Below are 18,273 nucleotides of genomic sequence, written 5' to 3' on the forward strand. Positions count from 1 at the left end.
TAAAAGCCCATCAAAGCCTCGAAACAATTAAGAATAAGTAGGATTTCCCTGGGGCAGCAAGTTTTATTTTAATATTGTAGTCAGGTGGATATCAGAACCTTGAAGTATGGTAGTGATTAATGTATGCAAAATTTAAATGAGATTTTTTAAATGGCAAATCTAAATCACATATTGACCTAACTGTAGGCTTTAACTGCATTGTCTGTCATATATTTAAACTGTTTACTAATCAACATTTTAATTACAGCATGTACTGGCAGACCCTAGGACAAATAAAACCTAGAATTCAAAAATGTTACTGCAGTCTGCTACCCAAAAATAATAAGACTTTCAATAAAATTGGGGGGAAATGGAGGAATGAAAAGACAGAGTAAACTGTCTTGACACAGCACCGTCCTAAGGGGTAGAGACTGTTCCAGATACTTCTCAGCCCCTGCTCTCACCTTGAAATTCTGCTGGTCTGAGGCAGCTTCCCCTCTTCATGGAACTGCAATTGTGTTGCCTTTGATGTTGATTCATATTTAATTATAAAGGGAACTACTTCCCTTTATATATTTGAGCCCCTGGTTGCAAGCATTATTTACTTATGTATAGCTCTGGGGTCCCCGGGCCTTCTCTCCTTTTTTTATATGTAGATAAGATATTTCCAGAAATTTGATTTGGCCTCAGCTAAAGTTAGCCTTTTGTGCTGCCTTCACCCCGCCTCCTTGAATCACTGCTGGGTTATGCATGCTGTCCCCAGGAAGGTGGCCTCAGGCTGTCTTAAGTTTGGAAAGTATTTTAGACTCTGCTTCATGATTGAAGGTAGATGAATAAGAGAGTCACCTTGAGCAAGTTCTTTCACCCCTGGAAACTAGTACCCGCTACATGGAAAGGGGATAATAGTGACCAGTTTACTGTTTCTGTTTTTGTGAAAATGCAAATAAGGTGAAGCACATAAGCACTCAGCAAAGTTTACTCCTGCCATCGTCATCATTTATTTCTAAAACTAGTTTTTAAATCATGATTAAAAATTCGGCCAGACATGGTGGCTCATGCTTATAATTTAGCTCTTGGTGGGGCTGAGGCAGGAGGATCGCTTTACCCCAGGAGTTCGAGAGCAGCCTGGCCAACACAGTGAGACCCTGTCTCTACAAAACATTGAAAAATGATCTGGGCATGGTGGCACATGTCTGTCGTCCCAGCTTCTCAGGAGGCTGAGGTGAGAGGATCACTTGAGCCTATGAGGTTGAGGCTGCAGTGAGCCATGATCACACCACTGTACTCCAGCATGAGTGACAGAGGAAGACCCTGTCTCAAAAAAAAAAAAAATTACACAGTGCAGAAGGATATATAATAAGAATTAATCTCCTTCCAGTCCCCCATATCCTCCAGCCCCAATCCATAGAGATAAGCATCATTGATAGTAGCTTATATATCCTTGTAGAATTTTTAATTATTTTTATTGTGCACCTTGCATTTTTACTTAGTATGCCATTGAGGTCTTTCCATTGTAATATAAAGATCAACCTCATTCTTAATGGCTGCATGATATTCCATACTATGGATGGAATATATTTATTTATACATACTGTGGATGTATCATATTTATTTATCCAAGACTCTGTCATAGAGTATTTTGACCATTTCCAGATTTTTTTTTTATTAAGACAGTGACTGTGTCTCTTTGCATACATCTTTGTATATGGGATATATATGTATATAACCAGTATATAGAGAGAATGTTAGCTCTTCATCTTCAGAAGAGAATGTTAGCTCTTCTTCATCTCTTCTGATACTGAATTATCAGATTTTAATCTTTGCCAACCTAATGAGTAGCAAAATGGTATCTAGTTGGCAGGGTGCAGTCGCTCATGCCTATAATCCCAGCACTTTGGGAGGCCGAAGTAGAGATGGTGTTTCATCATGTTGGCCAGAATGGTCTCTATCTGAAACACCATCTCTACTAAAAATACAAATATTAGCTGGGCGTGATGGGAGGCCCCTGTAATCCCAGCTACTCATGAGGCTAAGGCAGGAGAATCGCTTGAACCCAGGAGGCAGAGGTTGCAGTGAGCCAAGACCACACCACTGCACTCCACCCTAGGTGGCAAGAGCAAAACTCTGTTTCAAAAAAAAAAAAAATCTAGTTGCTGTTTTAATTTATGTTTATTAAGTATGAGGATGAACATTTCTTTCATATGTTTATTACCCACATGTATTTTTTTCACATTCTTTGCCTGTTTTTCTGTTGACTGTGTTGTCTCTTCCTTCATCTTATTGAAGATTGTGTGTCCACCCCCTTCACTGTGTAGGTGGAAAAATCAATTTCCAAGGCCCCTTCCCACTTCTGCAGTCAGTGGTCCAGGCCCAGGTGTCCTGAGGGCAGCTTTTACACTACCAAGGTGCTGTTGGCTCATGACCTTGTCGAGCAGCGTTGAGGTTGAATAGCCAATAGCTGGGGGTAAACTACAAGAAAGTCGTTTTCTTTTTCCTTTGTTTGGTTTTGTATCTTTCTTCCACTCCTAAAAAAGCAGGCTTGGAAATTGTAAGGCAGAGCTGGATTGAACTTCCTTTAAAGCAGCCTGTAGACATCAGGAATATTTATTTTTTCTATTTGTTTTAAGCCTGGGAAGACTGTGTGGTTTTCTCAACACTGTCCTGATGGAGCCCTGACCAGCAAGCGTGCAATGCCCCTAGCCCTAATGTGCCATTAATGATAGGTTAATGTACAGTATAATGTTTTTGGGACTACGGGTTCATTACACTTCTGAGTGTGAGGTCTTTCCACAGAGCGCCCAAGGTCCCATTGCATTATATCATGCAATAAAAATACCCTTTTCATATCACACACTAATAAACTGTATTTGAAATGCTGTCTGAGGGCACTGCCGTCTTGTCTGTAGGCTGTGCACAAGCGCAACAGTTGGGATTCCTTTTTACTATTTTGTGGTTTAGTTACATGGAATTCTGAGCCTAGAAGTCTGCTCATTCTGTTTTAAATGGGGAGCAATTGGGTCTTTAGGGCTGAGGCTCAGGGGAGGGGCTATTTACTGAAGGGTGAGGGTCCTTAAGATGTGGAGAGTAGGGCCTTTGATTCTCTACTGCAGCTGTCAGGAAGGCCAGTGACATTAAAAAACAGCAAAAAACAAATGAAATACCTGTGTCCTAATGTCTGCCACACTTAGCCCTGAACATGTGTTGTCATAAAAGAAGTTTCCTTAGAAAAAGGAGTATGATGCGTACTGCACATTTAGGCCACTGACAGTCATGACCATGGAGCTGCCTGCACACAGCCTTCCTGTGAGGTCGATGCCGTTCTCCGTATTTTACAGCAGACAGCGTTCCCAGAGCTAGGGAGAATAAGCCGTGTTGTAGAGAATGAAATCCACAGAACTCCTGGAAACCACGGGTAAATTATTACCTGGCTACCCAGAGAGAGCCCCGCACGCCATGAATAGTCTACCTGTGAGACATCCGAGCTACTGCTGGGCTGGAGCCAAGCATCTTCTTTTCAAATGCACATGGCCCTAGTGCCCTTCTTAAGTTATTCATACTTTCCTGTGAGTTGGCTTAATGTCAGCAATTAGCTGGCATCAGAAGATTTTGTTCTTTTTTTTTTTTGAGACAGAATTTCGCTCTTGTTACCCAGGCTGGAGTGCAATGGCACGATCTCGGCTCACCACAACATCCGCCTCCTGGGTTCAGGCAATTCTCCTGCCTCAGCCTCCTGAGTAGCTGGGCTTACAGGCACGCGCCACCATGCCCAGCTAATTTTTGTCTTTTTAGTAGAGACGGGGTTTCACCATGTTGACCAGGATGGTCTCGATCTCTTGACCTCGTGATCCGCCCCAAAGTGCTGGGATTACAGGCGTGAGCCACCGCCCCCGTCCCAGATGATTTTGAAGCTTTGAAGAGGAGACTCTTCTGCCTTAAACAGGAAAAGGGGCATTGGAGTTGGGGGATGAGGCAGAGATTGCAGGATCAGAGGTCTTCAGATCACCTGTTTCGGATTTTCTCGAGGCCAGACTCTGTGACTCTGTTATGCAGGGGCTCGTTTTGACCACTTGTAGAGTATGGGGAAAGACTGACCTGTGAAGGCCAAGAACCTCAAGAAACCTGGGCTCAGGCATCATTACCACCTTAGAATGCAGCGTCCTTGTTTATAAAACTACGTTACCATTTGCTTTCTGATAGGGCTTTTGGAGATCACGTGAACTAATGTAAATGAAAGCACCTAATGAGCACAGGGTAAGTGCTTACAACTGGCTGCTGTTATATTGCACGTAGTCACAAAAGGCACAGGTTTGGGAGCTGACATTCAGTGCAAATCCCAACTCTGCCTTGGCCAAATCCACAAATTGAAGGAAGTAACAGTAATGCCATCCAGCCACTTCATGGAGTTGTTGTGACACTGAAATAAGATAATGAGCTGGAAAGCCAGTTGTAGAAAGAAAATCCTACTCAAATGCTGCGATGAGTAAACATAAGCATTTCTCTCTCCAAATCAACATATTCAAACTGGATTGTCTTTAAATAAATATCCTTATAGCAGGGGCAATGCACGCCTCTAATCCCAGCACTGGGAGGCCGAGGCGGGTGGATCACGAGGTCAAGAGATTGAGACCATCCTGGTCAACAAGGTGAAACCCCGTCTCTACTAAAAATACAAAAATTAGCTGGGCATGATGGTGCGTGCCTGTAGTACCAGCCACTCAGGAGGCTGAAGCAGGAGAATTGCTTGAACCCAGAAGGCGGAGGTTGTGGTGAGCCGAGATCGCACCATTGCACTCCAGTCTGGGTAACAACAGCGAAACTCCGTCTCAAAAAAAAAGAAAAAAAAAAAAAGAAAAATTCACTGATCTGTTTCCCTCACCATCAGGGAGAATGTCATGGCTGTAACATAGACTTAAAAAATAGCACAAAGCATATATAAGTCAGGACAATTCTTACCTTCCACCTCTTCATAATGACAAAGCAGCATGCAGAGGAGGGCCAGGGCCAGGTCCCTGCTCACCTGCATTGTTGAGAAGAGAGCCAGTACCTTCTCAGTGTGGACAGTATTGCTTAGAACAGTTGTTGGAGGTCATGTTTGCGAAAGGAGGTTAAGATCAAAACCTGTGTGGAAGTGTTGAGTTGGTCTGGGGGAAAGAAAAAACTAAGGCATTGCCAAGACCCTCCTGCAAAAGACTGGACCTTCTGGCTCTAGGCAAAGTCCCCTTCATTGTTATGAGAAGAGTCTTTAAATTTCAAGGATAATTTGTTTTTCTTTTAAGGGGTGTAGGGTTGGACCAAGCCTTTTGTTTTCAGATGTGAGGACTTTGAAACACTTGGATAAACCTCTCAGGGGTTAAATCTGTCTTTGGGGCTACCAGGACTTGAAAAATGTTGCTCTGTGTCAAGAAAACCAGAAGTGACAAGTTCATTTAAAAAGCCTGGTTTGTCATTGTTTATCTAATTTTCGGAGTTGACACAGAAAATTAAACCAGCTGACACTCACTCTCTGACCATCTCTCTGGCTCATTTCCCTGGTCCTTTCCTTCCTGACCTTGTAACTACAAAATGCTCCAGACCCTAAAATATAAAACTTTCCACTGAGTTTCTGAGTCACCCTGCAGTCATTCCAAGATTATGTCATAGGATGTCATTCCTAATGGTATTAAAAATCAAGATGAAGTCATAAATCTGCTCTGTGAGGTATTTCTTTCTTCCCCCCGCTTTGACCATAAATCTTAAAAGTAATCAAACTCTGCAAAGAAGCCAAGGTAAACTTGGGCCCAAAGTGGCCCCATATGTCTTTACTGAATTCACAGGATCGGCAGGCTCATCTGTCCCTGTGAGATCACATGGTGCTTCATGGCGAACTTTACAGAAAAGCGACCAGGCGAAGCGAGAGTCTTTGTTGTATTTACTATGGATTTTCTAAAACTCACATGGCAACGTCATAGGTGGATGAGGCACTCCACGTAAGAAAATTATTCAGGTAACTATACCATATGCTTTATGAATCAAATTTTAGAAGATTACAAGGAAGAGGCTTAAATGTATTTTTTTTTTTTTTTTTTTTTTGGGGGACAGAGTCTCACTCTGTTGCCAGGTGCCAGGCTGGAGTGCAATGGCACAATCTTGGCTCACTGCAACCTCCGCCTCCTGGGTTCAAGCAATTCTCCTGCCTCAGCCTCCCGAGTAGCTGGGACTACAGGCACATGCCGCCACGTGCAGCTAATTTTTCTATGTTTAGTAGAGACGGGGTTTCACCACGTTGGCCAGGATGGCCTCGATCTCTTGACCTTGTGATCTGCCCGCCTCAGCCTCCCAAAGTGCTGGGATTATAGGCGTGAGCCACCGCGCCCGGCCAATGAGGCTTAAATGTATTATAACACTTCTCTATCCTCTTAAACAGATTACATGCAACAGGATTTAATTTTTTTTTTTTTTTTTTTTTTTTTTTTTGAGATGGAGTCTCGCTCTGTCGCCCAGGCTAGAGTGCAGTGGCCCAGTCTCGGCTCACTGGTGTCTATCTCCTGACCTCATGATCCGCTCGCCTTGGCCTCCCAAGGTGCTGGGATTGCAGGTGTGTGTGAGTCACCGAGACCAGCACGATTTAATTAAAGAAAAATTTTTACTTCCCGCTACTCGGGATACTGAAGCAAGAGCATCAAGGGTGTAATGCACAGTGATTATGTCTGTGACTAACTACTGCGCTCCAGTCTAGGCAACACTGAGACCTCCTCTCTAAAAAACCAAAAATTCTTAAGCTCATTATTATGGACATTGTCTGTGTGGCATGTTCTATACCAGTATCTCCTGATATTGACACAGATAAGGCCATGTGGCCCTAGGCTGGTTGACCCCAAACTGGTTTTTGTTTTTGTTATGTAGTTTTGCCAGTAGATGTCATTTCTTGCTGCTAGCCTTGCTCCCCCTTTGAAAAGACCTTCCTCTTCCCCTTCTCTTTGGCTGTTTCTCTTGTGCTTTCAATTGGGAAATCAGACACTAAGCTTGTTAGAATCAAATTAAAATACAAGAAAACTGGCTTAAAGAAAAGCTTGAGGGACTACCTAAAATTAAAATGTTCAAGTTCTAGTTTAACTTCCAGATTCTTCGTCTAAGATACGGGTGTCAAAGTGTAGTGGCCTGTAGGTCGTAAAGTGCCCGTAGATTTGGAAACTGGCCATTTCGCTAAGTAGAAAATACACTGTTTGATAATGCTGTTTCTAAATGTTCAAGTTTGAAGCAATATGATCACTTTGCTCTTGAATCAGTAACTAAGGTGGACTTCAAACTGTTGAGGTTTTATTTTCTGAGAGGACCAAATAGTCATGAATGTGCCAAGGAAAGTCCTTAGGCTCTAAAAACCAGGTTTAGATCTAGGCACATAGAAGCCACTCAGTACATCCACAGTGAATTTTACTGCATTAAAACCCTTGGTCAAATAGACACAGCTACCTTTAGAAGGAAGCTTGCAGCTGAATAACTTGTCTTTCTTAACAGTGGAAATAGACTGGTTTCGTGAGGCTCCGCAGTGAAGGTGGCCAGCTTATTTGTAACCAGATAAAGTGTGCTCCTTCAGTCATTCATTCAGAGTGTGACCAGCGACACCACCTTGGAAAACGCAGGTCACACCACTCACCACCACGGAAAACGCATTTCAGGCTTCTCTACATCTCATTATCTTCAGCATTACCTTGCAAACCACAGTAAATCAATAACAGAATAGTTAAGTACCACAGGCTCTTCGTGTTTTGTTTTAGAAAATATTGCTCAAGGCTAAGAGTGAGTTCTGTTGATGACTTTTATTTGCTGTTGGGATGCAAAATGATCAGAATTTCAAATAGTTTGCCTCCTTTTTGTGCATTTCCTTATTTAAAAAAGGAGTTGGTTTCAGATGGAAGACGTTGGTTGCTAATAGCAGAAATACTTAAGAATAATTGGTCATTTTCAATCCTGTAGGAAACTAGACGAGGTCTGATGGCTTTGACCTTTGTTATGCTCTTTTCCAGATTTTCCCCAGCCAGCTTCCCTGCACTCCTCTTAGCAGCCCATTCCACTGAAGTGAATGAGGCTCAGATAACTCTGGAATATCACAGCTAAAATCGTTTTGAAAAAAGGGATGGTTGGCCGGGCACGGTGGCTCACACCTATAATCCCAGCACTCTGGGAGGTCGAGGCGGGTGGATCACAAGGTCAAGAGATCAAGACTATCCTGGTCAATAAGGATCTCTACTAAAAATACAAAAAGTAGCTGGGTGTGGTGGTGCGTGCCTGTAATCCCAGCTACTCGGGAGGCTGAGGCAGGAGAATTGCTGGAACCCAGAAGGCAGAGGTTGCGGTGAGCCGAGATCCGTGCCATTGCACTCCAGTCTGGGTAACAACAGCAAAACTCCATCTCAAAAAAAAAAAAAAAAAAGAAAAAAGGGATGGTACTTTATTTAAACGTATTTACCCAAAGTTGTGATGTCCAGTGTCTTTAGCAGTTTTTTCCTCTATTGTTTGCTGATTTGATAGCAGCAAACATTTTCCACTTTGGCTCAGTCTTTGTGTAAGCGGTTTGTTTCTCCCTGTTAAGGAACTAGAAAAGCTGTTACTAAGATTTTAAGCAGGTAGCAGCCTTTACTTAATTTGCTGCTTCTTGAAATAAGATGAGACAATGGGTATGAAGTGCTTTGAAAAGTTAAAACTATGATTCTAGGAGTCAGAAATCTCTGACACGCATGCTGGGGGTGATGGTTTGTCAGTGCTCATTGGCACCTTGCCAGCTACCACCCCCACTTCTCTCATCTCACACTCACTCTTTCTGCTGTGAGTCATCACTGTCAGCATTTTTCAAATAATGTTGGCTTCATATCATTCATATGATATGCCCTTATTCTTTTTCAATTTTGAGTAGATTTGTGTTTATGTATCTTTTTTCCTTTCATATTTGTTTTCTCCTTAATTTTGATCATCTTCATGACATCTATTTAATTCCTTCATGTTCTTTATTATTTGCCATCTTATGATTTCTTTAGATTCACTTTTCGTTCTTTTTATAATTTATTAAACGCTTAGCTCAAAATTTTTTTTTTTTTTGAGACAGAGTTTCGCTCTCGTTACCCAGGCTGGAGTGCAATGGCGCCATCTTGGCTCACCGCAACCTCTGCCTCCTGGGTTCAGGCAATTCTCCTGCCTCAGCCTCCTGAGTAGCTGGGATTACAGGCATGCACCACAATGCCCAGCTAATTTTTTGTATTTTTAGTAGAGACGGGGTTTCACCATGTTGACCTGGGTGGTCTCTATCTCTTGACCTCGTGATCCACCCCCAAGGTGCTGGGATTATAGGCGTGAGCCACTGCGCTCGGCTAACTCATAAATTTTTAATCTTTTTTCTAATACATGCCTAAAAAGCTACGAAATTGCCTGCTAATATTGCTTTAGCTGCATCCAACAAATGTTTACATGTAGTGTTTTCATTTTCATTCACTTCTAAGTAATTTTCAATTTCAATTAGGATTTTTTATGCCAAATTATTTAGAAGTTTTTTTTTATCTGAAAATAGTGAAAGATGTTTTGTTATCTTGTGATTATTATCTAATGTTAATGCACTGTGGTCAGAGAGCATGCTGTGTATAATATCAGAGATCTTTGTTATTTGTTTAGACTCCCTTAGAACATGGTCATTTGGTTTTCCCCGTGTTCTCTCTTTGCTTGAAAAAAGAGGCTAGCATTTGTAATTCTGAAATATGCTGCCCACTCGGCAGCTTCTTCTAGGTTATTAAACACCTTAAAGGTGAGGTCGATTAGTTCCTTTTGTGGGGTTCGAGGGCTAGGTTCTAATTTCTGTACCTTTTTTTAATGTCAGGGGCTAATTGGGTAATAAAATGCATATTAAGCATTCAGGGGTGAGAGCAGAAGGAAGGATGACATTTAAGTCACTCTGGGTGAGATTATAGGACTGGGTTAAGTATCAGAACTCTTTATTTAGTAGGACCTGATGCAAAGGAGCCCAACCGTTGGCTGATTTGGGAAAGGTCTGATAAAAAGAAAGGAACGTGTACGCTAACTATGCCTTTGGCTCCAGCTCCCTCTTGAAGGGGGAATTGTTGGGCCCCGGGGCAGAAGACTAAACTGTAAGTCAGACCAGGTATGAGGTTGGGAGGTGACAAGAGTGGCATAAGTAGGTGGGTTGTGGGCAGAGGAAGAGGAGGAAGGCTCTGGATGGGTCCTGGATTAGGGCCTGGTTCAGACAGGCAGAGAAGAGCAAGGTCAAAAGGGTCAATGGACAAGGAGGATTCTGGGTCACCGGCAAAGGCAGGAGGGGCAGATGGAAGGGAGAGAAGAGCAGAGATTAGGGAGGGATTGGTGTGTAATGCCTGGACGTAGGGAATTTCAGACCATTTGCCCATTTTGTGACAAAAGTTGTATAGATCCTACAGGTTAGAAAATATTCGGGCCATTTAGAACCACTGTCCAAGTTATATTGTGGCTAAGCAGTATTGCAAAGGAAAATAAGATCCTTAGTGTAAGGGTTATTGCCAAGTTTAAAATGAGGAAACTGAGGCCAGTATAAGAAAATTAAATGCCAATTTATTCAGCTCCTGGGCGAGGTTCTCTGGTCTGGGAAAAGGGGGCCAGAGAAGTCGCGCTGACTTCCTGGGGTGTGGGGTTTTTATGGCTATGGGGAATGAGCAACAGCTGGGTGCTCTGATTGGCTCCAGGGAAGCAGGATTGGGACGAGGCGGGCCCTCATTGGTTGGTGGGTTATTGGGCGGGTTTTTCCGGTGCAAGAGCCAGCCAGGGTTGCATCAGCTGGAACCTTACAGGGGAGCCATGCAGCAGAGCCTGGTGCCGGGTGCAGTCAGGTGCTGAGTGCAGAGGTGGGTGTGTCTGGCCTCCTAGAGAGGCAACCAGCCTTACATTCCGACCCTTTTGATGACATAGGACACCGCTTCTTTCTGGCTACTTCCTGCTGAATAGGGGCAGAGTGTGGGAGAAGGGTCAATTGGCTGGTGCCTTGGTTGGGAGTCGGACATAGGGGTGAGGTAGCATCTGGTTTATGGCCACCGTGGAAATTTCTCTCATGCAGGCCTATTAAAAACTGAGGAAAAAGAGGACTAGCATTAACAGAAGACAAACTATAATGATGGGGGTGATAATAGGGGTTAGCCAGGTTAGCATGGGGGATTGCCACCAGTTAAGAGGTGAGACTGATACATTCTGCTTCTTGTAGAGGTCTTCTCGGAGGTGATAAGAGTGTTGACATTTTCTTCTACGAGGCCTGTTTCATTGATGTAATAGCAGCGCTGCTCCTGAAGAAACAGACAGGTACCTCCCTTTTCTGCTGTCAGCAGGTCAAGGGCCTGTCGGTTCTGGAGAGTTACCTGGGCCAGTGACATGATTTGTCGCTGGAGGGAGGCCAGGGAGGGGGCTGACATTTCGATAGCCACGCGAAGCTTGTTCTCTAGTTGAGTGGCTGAGGTGACACTGTAGCCCAGGGCGCCACTACCCAGCCTGGCCACCACCAGAGACGATGCTAGAGAGAGAGTAATGACCATTGGGAGGAAGACTGCTCGTCTGTCTCGGGATTAGGGGAGGGTGGAAGGAGTAATAGAAGTTCGGCCTGTCTGTATACCTCTAACTGTGGGACAAGGTGACAGGCACACAAGGGAAAGGGAAGGAGGCATTAATAACTTTAGTTAAGGTTCCATTTCACCAGAAATATCCTCCTGGTGGTGCGTAGAGGGAGGATTTTACCTTTACTGTGGTGTTACAGCTGGGACTGGAGCTGCTGGTTGTCTCATAGCAGAGAGAAATTTTAAGGGTGTACTTGGAACAAGGGGATATCCGTTAAGATGGTGCCGGGTCCTGTAGGTGATTGTGACAGATTGAACCCGGACCTGAGGGAAACTGCAGCAAAGGGCGGGGGGCGGTTGCTGAGAGGCTCATAAAAAGCAGTTGGTGATATTCATGGCTTTAGTTAAATTTAACATGTTGGCTCCCTGCTGTACTAGAGTCAACCAAGAGAAAGACTGAGAGGTGTTAGCTGAGGGTTTGAATTGGTTGGTTAGGATGGCTTCATTTTGCAGGATTGTATGGCTTACAGATCTGAGCTGTTCTATTGTTTCAGGGACGATGCGGGTATAGGACTGGAATATTAGCCATGTTCCCTCAGGGTGGCTCCAGGTATAATCTTCGTTGACTTTACTGGACACTCCTGCATCCCAATGGCTGTGCCAGGGGTCACGGATGTTGAGGGCTAACGAACCACTGCTGAAGCGAGAGCATGTGGTTGGGACGGCTTGGAGGCCGTGGCTTGTGAACGACACAAGAGCTGTGTGGGCACCCCCCATAGGTGGTGTTCCACCAATGACAGTCGTCCTTGGTTTGGTCATATAGAAAACACAGCCCATGCTGAAAGTGAAACCCATGATTGCGACCGAGTTCAGCGCTTTTACCGTGTGGGATGAGGATGGAGACAGTAGACTGACAGCCACCTGTTTGGCAGTTTACCTGTACAAGATCATGGGTCCTGGGGGTGGGGCCCTCAGTCCAGGATTCCTGGGTTGCAAGGATCCTGGTTTGAGCTCTCGGGAGGCGAATGCTGTCACCTGGCTGGAGAGATGCTGCCGGGTGGGGGTCCTCTGGTCCCAGAATGACAGGGAGAGTGCGACAGCGTGTTCCCTGAGTAAGTGGCGGAGAGAGAGAGAAAGGGAAGGTAGGAGGCCAGTGGAGGTGGTTGCACAGGGAGATTATGGGAAACCAGGAAAGGCCGGCCGTACAGCAATTCAAAGGGGCTCAGGCCCGTTGGCCCCTGTGGGGTGGCCCAGACCCAGTCCAGGGCAAGAGGTAGGAGTGTGGGCCAAGAGTTTTACCTCAATAGCAAGTTTGGCCAAATGGTCTTTGAGGATGCCGTGGGCCTGTTCAACTTTACCCGACGACTGCGGATGGTAAGGGATGTGCAGTTTCTGGGAGGTGTTGAGGAACTTGGCGACTAGCTGGACTACTTGGGCTGTAAATGCTGGACCATTGTCCGACTGGATGGTGGCAGGTAGGTCAAAGTGAGGGATGATTTGAATAAGGAGGGAGGCCACCGGGTCTGCTGTCTCCCGGGAGGTGGGGCAGGCTTCAATCCAACCTGAAAAAGTATCTACAAAAGTTAGGAGGTAGCCGAGCTTTTTGTGAGTGGGCATATGAGTGAAGTCAATTTGCCAGTCAGGCCGGTAGGTTGCCCCACATTTGGTGAGTAGGAAACTGTGGCCTTAAGCTTTCCTGAGGCGAGACCTTAGAGCAAGTAACGCCTGCCTTGTGTACCTGCTCAATTGTTTGTTGCAGACCTGGTGAGAAAAGGAGGGGCTGTACAAAGCGGTGTAATGCCTTAGGCCCTATACGTAAGGATTGGTGGATTTCAGCAATAATTTTAGGGGCCTGTTTCCCGGGTGGGGAAGGGCGATTCTGTTATTTAGGAAGATCCAGCCCTGATTAGATTCTGTTCCCCCCTTTAGTATAAGGGCCTGTTTTTCTGATGGTGAGTATAAGGAAGAGAACAGGGGTAGCGGCCAACTTGGCATTAAAGATCTTGCTGCTGTATCTGCCTGTGCATTGCCCCGGGAGACAGCATTATGCTGGGCCTGGTATCTGCAACCTCCCTGGGCAATGATAAGGCCTGTAAGAGGTTAGAGATCTGTGTAGCATTGATTATGGGGGACCCCTTTGTGGTAAGGAATCCTCGCTCTCTCCAGAGGGCAGAGTGGCAATGGGTAATAAGAAAAGCATATTTTGAGTCAGTATAGATATTTGCTTGCTTTCCCTGTGCTAGTGCGAGAGCTCAGGTTAGGGCAATGAGCTCCGCCTTTTGTGATGTGGTTCCGTCAGGGAGGTGATGTGCCTTGAGGGTGGCTGAATCTGTGACTACTGCATAGGCTGCCTTTTGCCTCCACCGGCTGTTATTACTGAACTTCCATCCACATAGAAAGTAAGGTCTGGGTTAGGCAGGGGAAGGTTGGATAGGCTCTCTCAAGGTTTGGCAAGTGCATCCATTAGTTCAGGGCAGGAGTGGGGTGCGGAAGGGGGAAGGGATGGATGGAAGTGGAAGCAAGGTAGCTGGGTTGAGTGGGGAAGTGGGGTGAAGGCTGATTGAAGGATCTTCAATCTTGGAGGTATCCCGTACCAGGGGATTAACTACGTCAGGAGGAATAGGGGGTTGAGGTGAGGAATTAGGGCACAATGTGGTGTCAGGAGTGGCAGTAGGAGGTGGGCAGATGGTGGGCTTGAGTGTGGGAGGGCCAGTGAGTTGGAGAGTGGCCCCCACAGTCTGGAGAATGTCTTGTCCTAAAAGGGGGACTGGGTGCGAGGGTATGATTAAAAAAGTGGGAAAAGGCGTATCCCTCAAGGACACAGGCTAAAGGATGGGTTGGATTAGGACAGGAAGGCTTGCCGTCAATTCCCATGACTGAAACCTGGGAAGGAATGCTAGGTCCTGAGTAGGAAGGCAATACAGAATAGGTAGCTTCCCTGTCCACTAAGAAGGAAATGGACTTACCGCTACCTACAGCATTACGCTGGGCTTGGCAAGGGTGATAGGGGTCCTTCGAGTCTGGGCTGAGTCAGTTGTCCAGACGGCTGAGAAGTTCAAGCAATGGGATTGCTTCCTGCAGACCGGCCTGCCCTCCACATAGAGGTGTGGGGGGTCAGGCAATCACTGTGCCAACGTCCAATCTGCTTGCAGTCCGGGCAGGGCTTGGTAGGTGGTCGGGGACATGGACACTGATGTGCCCAGTGTCCCTCCTGACTGCACTTGAAACAGGGCCCAGGCGGAATGCCTCTGGAGTTGTTGGTGGGTTTTGATGGACCCCCTCCACCAGGCAGCTGGTGGGCTGCTGGCCTCAGGGCTGCCACAAGAGCTTGGGTTTGGAGGCTTACCTTTTGCTGTAGATGGGCCTGGTGGGTGGCCTCAGCCTTTTCATCTTGGCCATTAAAAACTTTAAATGCCATGTTTACCAGGTCTCGTATGGGAGTTTGGGGGCCCTCCTCAGTCCTTTTAAGTTTCTTTCTAATGTCAGCTGCTGACTGAGAGATGAAATGGGTGGCTAGGACTGTAGCCCCCGCTAAAGAGGCAGCGTTCAGCCGGGTATGAAGGATCATAGCATTAGTTAATCGGTTGAGGAAGGCGGCGGGGTTTTCAGTAGGACCCTGAGTTATTTCCCTTAATTTATCATAATTAACTACCTTTTGGGCTGCGCCTTGCATGCCCACTAGGAGGCACTGCAGCATTTGGTCTCTGCGGCGGCAGCCATCTTGACCAGTTTGATAATTCTAATTAGGGTTGGCGTCGGGGACCTCCGCCGAACCTACTGGCATCTGTCTGTGAGATGCACCTGATTAGCGTGCACCCGGGCTGCCATAATGATGCGATCACGCTCATCTGGAGTGAGGGTGGAGGACAGAATTATATAGGTATCATGCCAGGTGAGGTAGCAGAATTCTTTGGTATAAGCAGTAGGATTGGTGAAAAATGACCCTAGGCATTTCTCAATGGTTGATAGATCAGAGACAGAGAGAGAGAAGGGAACATGTACTCAGACAACACCCTCCACTCAGGTGACCTCGCGAAGGGGGCAAAGGAAGGAGGTTTCATCATTGGGAGCACAGCGCAAGTGAGTGTGAGCACTGACAGGAGGGGCTAGGTTGGGATGAGGAAGAGGAGGAGGGGGTTGAGATTCTGCATAGGGCGAAGGATTAGTGGATCTGGCGGGTGGGTCAGGGTTGGAAAAGGAGGAGGATGGGGAGGGGCCGAGGGCGGTGAGGGAGTTTCTTTGGCCAGGAGCACCTGAGCGGTGGTGCAAGAGGAACAGAGGGTGGGACGGGAGCAAAGATACCAGAAGGCCTAAACGTAGGGGACCTCCAACCATTTACCATTTCTTTGACAGAAATTGTCTAAATCCGTTAGAATGCCAAGATTGAAAGATCCCTAGGGTGGCCACTTGGACTGGTTGTCCAGAGGATACTGGGGCCAGGCCATGGTGGAGAGGAAAAGCAGTCTTTTCTTTTTTATGGAGGCCCAGCTTGGGTACATTTTGGACTAGACATCCCAGTGGCGACTTGGGGTCTAGGCAGGACTCCTGATTACCCATAATCCACTCTCTGTCATGGAGTAGTCAGGAGTGAGGAACGGCCTCCTAGACCTCAACACCTGAGCACCGGGGATTACAGGGAAGGATGGGAGTATAGGGACATCTCCACAATATTCCTGTCTTTTGGGACAGGGGAGCAGGGGCACTGGGACATCTCCACGAGACCCACGGCTCGAGACGGAAAGGAGTCCCTGACGTGGCTGCGATTACGGACAGGGTACCCCAAGGTTCGGAGCAAACAGAGGATTGGGGTTATGGGCAATAGGAGTCTTACCGAGTGATGGCTGCAGACGATCAGAGGGGTGGCGGCTCCCTGTTTCGGCTTATGGTAGAGAAGTCAGTTTCCCCCAGGAGGGGTCTTGAACTCCTCCCAGGTTTTCGGCACTACTTGTAAGAGTTACTGCCTAGTATAAAATGAGGAAACGGAGGCCAGTATAAGAAAATTAAATGCCAATTTATTCAGCTCCTGGGCGAGGTTCTCTGGTCCAGGGAAAGGGGCCAGAGAAGTCGAGCTGACTTCCTGGGGTGTGGGGTTTTTATGGCTATGAGGAATGAGCAATAGCTGGGTGCTCTGATTGGCTCCAGGGGAGCAGGATTGGGACGGGGCGGGCCACCAGTGGTTGTTGGGCAGGTTTTCCAGTGCCAGAGCCTTCCAGGGGAGCCATGCGGCAGAGCTAGGTGCCTAATGCAGAGGTGGGTGTGTCCGGTCTCCCGGCAAGGCAACCAGCCTTACACTTAGGTTTTAGGTCAGGTGATAGCCGGAGGTTTGAGGTTTTTCAGAACGCACGCTAAGGGACAGGGAGGAATGTAGGGCCTAAGACTGCCCCTATAGTTTAAGAGTGGCAGAGACAAAAAAAAAAAAAAGTGAATGTGCGACCAAGCAGCTTAGCAGGGGTTCCAGACTGAACCTTGGTCTGAACCTGGGGTGAATCGGTCAAAGGGGGTGTCCCCTGTGTTGATACATCACCTGTGAGTGCGAGCGAGTGACCAGAGCAGATGTCTCTGCAATAATCAGTCACTGAGGGAAGACTGTCTTCCTGGTTCCATGACCTATGTAGGATTTTTTCTGGTCATGAACCTCACGGAAAGCCCAGTCTCCTCATCTCCAGTGAAAGGGAGGGGACAGTGAAACTGAAAGGAGAAGGAAACTGTCAGAAGAGCTAGAGAAGAGTGTTGAGGCAAACCACTTACCTGATCTGAGGGTGGTGAGTGGAAGTGCAGGCGGGTCCGATGAGCCTAGGGCATAGTAGGTCTCTTCGCGGAGGAAGCACAGGGGCAGGGACGGGCTTTGGTCTCCTGTAGGAGTTCCCCCATCCTGGGTTTCAGCACCGAATATTAAAATGAGCATTCTGAATGAAGAGATCTCCCCCAAACAGGCTTTGTGTGAGCAGCATGGCTGTTTCTTCACCTGGGTTTGGGCAGGCTGAAACCAAAAAGGGCATCAGTGAGAGCAGAAGGGTAGGAGTTGGTTTTATAGGTTTGGGGTAAACAATGGAAAGTTACTGAAGTAACTTCAGGTCGGTTTTTTGCAAGCTGGAAGGGGGTCGTAGGGTGTGGAGTCTCAAGGTTGGCCAAAGTCAGCTACAAAGTCCAATGGCCTTATCAATTGAGGCGGGAATAAGAAACAATGTCCTAAAGTAGGCGCCACGGGGTTGATCATGTCTTCCTCTTTTCATGGTCTTCCAGTTACTTTAGATTTTCCAGAAACTCCTCTGGAGTGTCCCTGCAGGGGACAGAGGCTAGTTTTTCTAGGTACAGATTTTATATTTACTTTACTTAGAAATCACTGATTTTTAATCTGAGAAATACCTTTTATTGGTTCTTTTTTTCCTTTTCTGAGACAGAAAAGGAAAGCTGGAGTGCAGTGGTACAATCTTGGCTCACTACAACGTCCGCCTCCCAGGTTCAAGCAATTCTCCTGCCTCAGCTGCCCAAGAGGCTTGAATTACAGGCATGCACCACCACACCCAGCTGATTTTTTGGTATTTTTAGTAGAAACAGGGTTTCATGACGTTGGCCAGGCTGATCTCGAACTCCTGACCTCACATGATCCACCTGCCTTGGCCTCCCAAAGTGCTGGGGTTACAGGCATGAGCCACCACATCCAGCCGAATTTACATCTTTCATTGGTTCTTTTTCGAGTGCAGTGGTGAGATCTCAGCTCACTGCAACCTCCGCCTCCCAG

General features: G+C 46.5%; 2 protein-coding genes across 25 annotated transcripts in view; one reads left to right on the forward strand and one right to left on the reverse strand.

Annotated features, from left to right (window-relative positions):
* The window catches only part of MAP2K5 (mitogen-activated protein kinase kinase 5), a 279,080-nt gene that overhangs the window by 251,990 nt on the left and 8,817 nt on the right, over positions 1–18,273 (forward strand). The window contains exon 23 of one of the 24 annotated variants that reach the window (XM_054239381.2): positions 5,793–5,908. The exons of the other annotated variants lie outside the window; for them this stretch is intronic. Coding sequence (XP_054095356.1) covers positions 5,793–5,819 — 27 coding nt within the window. The 3' untranslated portion in view covers positions 5,820–5,908. Of the gene's footprint in view, positions 1–5,792; positions 5,909–18,273 lie in introns of those variants that run through there. 24 annotated transcript variants of the gene reach the window in all.
* On the reverse strand, positions 12,052–16,946 carry LOC118144798 (uncharacterized). Its single transcript, XM_078333478.1, has 2 exons — positions 12,831–16,946; positions 12,052–12,639 (listed from the first exon to the last, which is right to left on the reverse strand). The coding sequence occupies exons 1-2, from the start codon at positions 13,146–13,148 to the stop codon at positions 12,199–12,201; spliced, it is 759 nt and encodes a 252-aa protein (XP_078189604.1). The 5' UTR covers positions 13,149–16,946; the 3' UTR covers positions 12,052–12,198.

The sequence above is a fragment of the Callithrix jacchus genome, chromosome 8 (assembly GCF_049354715.1).
Source record: "Callithrix jacchus isolate 240 chromosome 8, calJac240_pri, whole genome shotgun sequence".
Taxonomy (NCBI): Eukaryota; Metazoa; Chordata; class Mammalia; order Primates; family Cebidae; genus Callithrix; species Callithrix jacchus.

Coding starts and splice junctions, on each gene's coding strand:
- LOC118144798 (XM_078333478.1), bottom strand. CDS start 13,148: ATGCCCACTCACAAAAAGCTCGGCTACCTCCTAACTTTTGTAGATACT. Junction 12,640..12,830: donor TGGCCAAACTTGCTATTGAG/GTAAAACTCTTG, acceptor CCACTTACTCAG/GGAACACGCTGTCGCACTCT.